General features: G+C 48.2%; 1 protein-coding gene across 1 annotated transcript; it reads right to left on the reverse strand.

Moving 5' to 3' along the window:
• Positions 1-2,288: 2,288 nt before the first annotated feature.
• On the reverse strand, positions 2,289-6,167 carry LOC142775467 (uncharacterized). Its single transcript, XM_075876863.1, has 3 exons — positions 6,096-6,167; positions 2,542-2,830; positions 2,289-2,500 (listed from the first exon to the last, which is right to left on the reverse strand). The coding sequence occupies exons 1-3, from the start codon at positions 6,165-6,167 to the stop codon at positions 2,289-2,291; spliced, it is 573 nt and encodes a 190-aa protein (XP_075732978.1).
• Positions 6,168-7,591: the final 1,424 nt, after the last annotated feature.

Here is a 7,591-nt window from a genome sequence, read left to right on the forward strand (position 1 = left end):
TGTTAGGCTGTTTTGTTAGTGTTTTTTTGCTGATAATGTAATTATTAGGCGACGTATAAGAACTGCAGGTTCGTCGCCTCTACGGAAGGTAATCCATTTCTCCGAGCCGTGAAGCCGCAAGCTCCACTTATATTCGCCAGAAAGCTATTTTTATTGAAAACGAGAGACACGAACGTGTACCTGTATAAGAAAACCGCCGACCTGAATTGCACTTTCTGGGCATTATGTCATAAAATTGAGCGAATTCAATTGTATGGATAATGAATAGTCTCTGGGTAAGACAACCTCGGATATGAAGGGACCTTAGCTTTATTATTACGACGTAACCGACTGCAACTTCCGTGGGGGTTTATTTCAACTCGGCAAGGTGACTACTAAAAGCACATTTTTGTTACACCCCGCTAGAGGTCTCTACTTCCCGCGTACACTTCACTTATGGCTATATTAAGGCTTAAGAGTGTATCTTAGAAAATCTTGGTCAGGTATAACTGTAAGATTCATGGGCAACGTGCACTGCCAAAGAAAATGGGGAGGGTGGGGCGATTACTTCCTAAAATTGGAAAAGAAAAGAAAAGTAAACCCCGCTACTGTCTGCCGCTAAGTTCGACACATCAGCAGTGGTTCACAGGGGAAGGGGAATGGGGGGACGTAATGCACTGAAATAGAGAGAGAAAAAAGGAAGGAGAGAGTGAGCGAAGAGACCAAAAAGGAACGGCCACGCGCAGTTCGTCTACCAATATCACGGGGTGCGAATTTTCCAAGTTCGCTCACGCAGTCCGTTTCCGTCAACAAAGTCCAGCAGCGCTGAAAGGGCACACTTGATATGCGCGTGGCCACTGCTCGGGAACAGGAGGTGCTCAGTTGTTGTCCGAGGCAGGCCGAGAGCTGCGTACGTTGCCAGCGTCACTTGTCTGCTCGCGTCACCAGTCGGGCAATGACGCAAGAAGTGGTACAGAGTGTCCAGGTCGCCGCAGTCCATGCAGTATGGTCTGCCACGCCTGGAGTGCCGATATTTTTGGTCGGCAGTCTAGTTGTCTCCGGTGCGGAGACGCAGAAGAAAACCGCGGTCTCGTCTTGCTAATCCCTTGCGAGGGAGCCGCCGCAGCGACTTTCTAGCTGCTACGCGAGGGTAGGGATGACGCTCACGCACGTAGTGGGCGGTGAGGAGACGGCCGGCATGCGCAGAGCACACGAAGTTGGTGATGCCGTTGTCGGGATCGTGCGCATTCCTCGTGGCACAGTCGGCCGCCTCGTTGCCGGCTATTCCGATGTGTGAAGACAAGCAGCGTTGTTAAAGGTCGCAGCCTATTTGCTGCACGGCGTGTAGCTTCCCAGCAACTCTCTGGGAAAGGAGGCTGCCGTTTTCCTCGCGCGACATCGCGGCCAAGGACGCCCGGGAGTCACAGATGATGGCTGCAGCACTGACGGGTGCCCGCTCACCCAAGAAATTGGCTGCCGAGTTTGTAGCGGCGAGTTTCGCCACAGTGGAGGAGGCGAGGGAGGAGAGGCGGCACTTGAGAACCGTACAGACTGACGGCACAACGCAGGCGGCGGCCGCGAAGCCGTCATGAAGCACTGACCCGTCGACGTAAACAAGCAGCCGGCCGTTCAGCTGTTCATGAAGGAGGGCGGAGCACTTGTGCTGCATCTTGCCAGCGGGGTGCGCGCCTTCGCTTTGATGCCACCAATGGTCTTGGTAATCACCAGAGGGTTGTGGCCATAGGGTGGAATAGCCGGCCAGCTGTGGTAATAGGCGTCTGGCACAATCATCAAGAGCTCACTCACCCGCTGCACCATGAATGACAAAGGTAGAGAGTATGCCTGTTCACAAGTATCTGCCCCTGCGTTGTGGTTGTCAGCCGCAGTACATTATTGAGTGTCCGCTATGTCACAGCAGGGATGAGAGTTTCGCCCGCTTCGGCAAGCGTGGGGCCCCCATGGGAGGTGTGGGGAAGTTTGTGGTACTCCCGCACGGCGTTGCGATAGTCCTTCTCCAAGGCAGCTAGCTGGCAAGCACTTAACGAAGCCATTGCTGCCGCGTAGATCACGCGTGCCGATGTGACTGCGTTGTAGACTCGCAGGGCAAGGGCAGGGGTACAGCCGTGACCTCGCGCGAGGAGACTGTGTGCGGCACCGAGTACCTTGCGGTTGCTCGTCCGGAGATTGTTGACGGCCGGTCGCCAGCTAAGCCACTTGTCTATGGTCACAACCAAGTAGCGCACCTTCGTTCTCCACTCGATGTGGAGGCCCCGGGGTGACAGGCGAGGCATGGAGTGGCGTGTCGACGCTCACGGTTGGACGAGCAGTGCCTCCGTCTTGAAGGCGGTGAGTGCCAGTTCAATCTCGCCAAGGAATGCATCAACCGCGTCGATGGCCATCTGGAGGAACTCGAGAAGGGTTGCCCGGTTGCAACCGGGGTCACAGGCAAACAGCGCAATGTCATCAGCGTAAATCGCTAGATGTGGTTCACACGCCGTGTTGCGTGGGTGTAGTCCGATAGCTGAGCAAGAGCCAGATCGAACAGAAAAGGGCTCAATATACTGGCCTGGGGTACGCCCCCGCTGACGGGTTGAGGACCGCTGATTGTGGAGCCAACACGAACGCGAAGAGTGTGGTCGCCCCAGACGCTCTCCAGGTAGTCAAACACCCGCCTGCACACACCGAGGTCACGAAGTGCGTCCAAAATTAATGCGTGGGGCAAACAGTCAAACGCACTTCTCACATCGAGCAGCACGAGGATGCCGTAATCACTGTGGTACTTGGCCTCCTCGAGGATGGCGATCACGTCAGCCAGTGAGTCAAACGTACAGCGCCTTGGGCGAAATGCGCTCTGTTCGGAAGGGAATGCGTTGGTTGCGGTGGCAATCCAGCGAAGGCGTCACAATGCCATGGCTTGAGACGAGTTGATCTAGAATAAGTCTACCCTATTTCTGTGATGATTTCTCGCCCATTTTCTCATGACCGGTGTGTTGTAAAAATAACGCAACGCGAGCAATGCCAGGAAAGGGGGGCAAACAGAGTCATGGTAAAAGAAGATAAGCAAGCACCGGAGGAGGAATCAAGGAAACACGAACGCCGACTATTAATTGCAATGGCGCACTCCTGCGGTAAAGACAGGAGACACACAAGCTTACCTACGCATGTGTAGCCATGCAACGGTACCTAACAGTCCCACACAAGGGGCCGTCTACGTGAGAGATGACTGGTCCAGCATTTCCTTCTTTCTTCATATAAGATACTACATGGCTGAATCACGCATGCACTACTGCTGCTATCAATATGCCAGGGCGCATTTATCAAACACGTTTCTTCGTTTATTGTTCCTGTACAGTACTGGGTATTCATGCAATAGACGCTGATACGCTGCTCGCAGCACCTACTTGTTGCAAAATAACTGTGCACGCTGATGCGACACTGCCTCCACAAAAGTTGAAAGCCTACTATTCGCCCCGAGATCGGGCTATATGGGCCGGCACCATCGCCGTGCTAGGGTGGAGAGGCGGCTGGCGGCGCGTATGCAAATGCACGCAACGGTGCGTTTTCTGAGTGCTGTGCGCTGATTGTCTGCGAATAAAATGCGTTGACTGCTGCCCAGTCGTAATAAATATGCTGTTAATTGCTAAACGGACGTACGAAGCTCACCGAAGGTTACTTTTACTTGAGATAGAAACGCAGTCTGCCATTGAAAGGGTTGTTCGCACTTGGCGACTGTCTGCACTATCGCGCTGCAGTGTGTCACGTTTTGTTGTACTTTTATTTTAGGTGTTGAGCTTGTGTGCCGTCTACTATGTGCTGCTGAGCATGACTAAATTCATTCTTCATGCACGCTGGCCATCAATACCAACCCCCTCTACTACCCCAGAAAAAAAGGAAGAAATTCAATATTTTTGGGTGACGGACCCGAAGACACATCAATTATTCATTCCACCTTTTTGTCTTAATCATTTCTTCTTCGAATAAACGTAGGGCAGTTGGTAAGTTTATTCAGGAAAGCTACGTAACTTACAGCGCTTAAGCGCGCTTGTTCTTACTCCTATAACAGTATAAAAAAGGTAATAGTTCAGCCCGCAGCTTTCTTATAATGATTATGTGCATCAAAGGGATGGAAAGGTTCGATTAATTGATGAAATGAAGTTTTTTTTTTCAAGCGAATGTGTGTTCATTCCTTCCGTAGGTCTAGCAGAACGGCACTAAAGCTCTCGAGATAATGTGAAAAAAAATGACGTTCTCCTTGAAATAATACGTGATATGTGAGGCACGGCGTCTGGAATAATTTTGACAATCTGGCCTTTTTTATTCGAATCCAAATCTAAGAACAAGAGTGAGGCAATTTAACCTCAATTTAATCTGAACCCTCTTTGTAAGTCCCCAGGTTTCTGCTCCGTAGCTAAGTACCGGCAAGATAGAGCTGTTATATACCTTCCTCTTGAGGGATAGTGGCAATCTACCTGTCATAATTTGAGAGTGCTTGCCAAATGTGCTCCACCCCATTCTTATTCTTCTAGTTACTTCAATCTCGTGGTTCGGCTCCGCGGTTATTACCTGCCCTAAGTAGACATAGTCTTTTACAACTTGAAATGCACTATTACCTATCTCGAAACGCTGCTCTTTTCCGAGGTTGTCATACATTACTTTCGTTTTCTGGAGATAATTATTAAGACCCACCTTTCGGCTCTCCTTGTCTAACTCCGTAATCATGAGTTGCAATTCGTCCTCTGAGTTACTTAGCAATGCATTGTCATCGGCGAAGCACAGGTTACTAAGGTACTCTCCATTAACTCTTATCTCTAACTGTTCCCATTCTAGGCTTCTGAAAACCTTCTTTAAGCACGCGGTAAATAGCATTGGGGAGATTGTGTCCCCCTGTTATACACCCTTATTGTTGTACATATACAGGCGAGTAAGTTCCAATGTGTCTGCAGACAGGGCTAGGCAAAGGTGCAAGCAGTTTCTCTTGCTCTCACAGATTGAGACAAACTGCCCTTCGAGCACGAGCATTACGTACACGCACGTGCTAGCCTATGTGGATAGCAGACAACGCCGAGAGCAATCCACTCTAGGTGAGCTTCAGCCAGTGGCCACCAGGCGGTGACTCCACTTGATCTCGGGGTCAATAGTGTTTAGCTGGGACTTCCCCTTCCTGCTGTGGAGATTCCTCTTTCCTTCTTCACGGCAACATGTTGTAACTGTGGTAGTCGTTGCCGCCAGAGATAGAGGTCACGTGCTTTACAAACATTTTTTTACGACAGGCGAAGCAACAGAAGTAAAAGGAAAGGCAGGAATGTAACTAGTCTAAAACGACCGGTAAGCTAAGGGATGTTGGAGTTTTAAAGATGGAGAGATGAAGAGATAATGGTAAGCACGCATAAACAAAATCTCACCCCTCACCGTCATTGCAACACCATCAATCTATAATAACGGGTGCAAGTCAATTGCCTTAAAGAAGCTGAGAACTGCTTTCATCGCCTTCACTCGCGATGATCTTTCAGAACGGCATTCCAGATTGCTTTCCGCCATCATCAGTTAGCGATCTATGCGAAATATCGTGATTTCAAGTAGTTTTCTCTGCGCATTGTAGCGAGGACAGTTTCAGAAGATGTGCTCTGATGTCTCCTCCCTATACTACAGTTGTTGCAGAAGGGGTTGTCCGCCATTTCGGCATCAAATGAAAATGACTTTGGGAAAGCCACATTCTCTAAATTGCAAAGCAAAGGGGCATAATTGCGGCGTAGTCCAGTAGCCGTGTGTCACTTTCACAGTTTTTATCAGCCTAACTACGAAAGCAATAAACGAGGACAGAAAACACCACTGACATTTAACAATGATTTATTAGCGGAAACGTGTTGATATATAGGTGAAAAATGGACATGCGTAAAAGAGTGCAAATAATAACCACTGCGATACAATAATAACATAACTCTTCTCACTTGTTGGCTGAGCTGGAAACAAGTACACAGCTTTAAATGACCGAGATACGCAAACTCTTATTGCGATAGCGCAACTGATGGGAAACTTACATATGTGCCATCAAATTTACCTACGTGATACGCGTCAATTATCTCACGCGTGGCCGGTGAGTGAAGCTTGCCCATTACCTCGCAACTCTCAAAGAAACCCACAGAGCCGCAGTCACAGTAGTGACTTTCCAAGGTGTGCTCGAACCACATTGTGCGAATTATTATTATGCTCTCTAAAACGGTCTTTCAAGTACCTTCCGGCTTTCCTTATGTATATCCTAATGAATGAGAGTGGAAGAAAATACACATCTATAGCACAATGAACAAAAAGCGTACTATGTTTCACAGAGCATCTTACTCTACTAGCAGCTGGATAATTCACCAACTTACAAATCTTTGATACGTTTTCCGGGGTGGTAAATAGAACAGTGATACCAGCACGTTTCCGGAATCATTTGAGCCTACGTAAAACATTTTGTACATAAGAAACTGAACACAGTTCTTAGGAACTGGCGCATTTTGTGGCTGAGATTGCCCTTCTTTATTTTTCAGTTGTTTCAGAAGCTTTTTCCGCAACACCAGAAATCAGTGCCTTTGAGTAACCAGCGCTCAAGAGGCGTTTGACCTGTGCTTTGAAACTGCATTCCATCGAGTGCGGGAATGACCTCCTAAGAGCGTTAACAATGCACACAATATTGATACCCCTTTTTACCAGTTTTGAATGAACTTGAGGGAATGGTAATTGAATGGGTTTTCCACTTCTCGGTAAGAACAGGCAGCGCACTAATGATTGCTCCGAATACAGAGTGTTAGGACTATGAACCTAATAAAATTACCATATGGTAGCAAATGAGTGATTTCGTGGGGATGCAAAGATTCTTCAGGAAACCTACAAGACAGGGACAAAAACTTCAAAATTTGCATCAGGACAATAAAAGAAATACTATGAAATCATCGATAAACCTACAAACCTTCACAACAAGAAGCAAGTGAAGATCTTTTTCAATGTGGTGGTCTTTATGCGCGATAAAAATATTGCTCAAGACTTGTGCCAAACAAGAACTTTCAAATGCCACTTTTTTGTATGTAATGATGCTCATGCCAAGATGCAACCGTTGACTTTAAATAAAATGAAAGCAATTTTAGAAAGTCACGAACCGACATACCTGACGCATTCTGGAAGTCTATCGACCCAAAGAAATCAATGCGTTTTTAAGGCACTGGGGCAGAGCATCATTTGGAAGCGAATACAAATTTTTACGTCTACACTATGAACAGAAATATACCCAGCTGGGAGCATTTGAAAGATGGTGCTCCCGCTCTGCTCCGGTGGCCTTGTTCAAGCCGGAATGTACCCGATTATATACATTCGTTTTCCACCGTTTTCCTGGGGCGGGTGAAAAACAAAGGAAACCGGAGGAACAAGGGGCTTCTTCACTGATTATGCTCTGGTGGTCGCTTCACAACTGCTCCGGCGGATCGCTTGTCCTCCGGTGGATTCTGCCCAATTGCTACGGCACATCGCTCAGTAGATTTCATTGGCTGTTGAAGGAGTGACGTAGGTGGTCTCGCTGCCGGGCGGCTGTTCCTCACAAACCGACATAGCGCAAACCAAGCCAGTGCAGTGAAGATTG

Source organism: Rhipicephalus microplus, chromosome X, assembly GCF_043290135.1.
Source record: "Rhipicephalus microplus isolate Deutch F79 chromosome X, USDA_Rmic, whole genome shotgun sequence".
In the NCBI taxonomy this organism is placed as follows: Eukaryota; Metazoa; Arthropoda; class Arachnida; order Ixodida; family Ixodidae; genus Rhipicephalus; species Rhipicephalus microplus.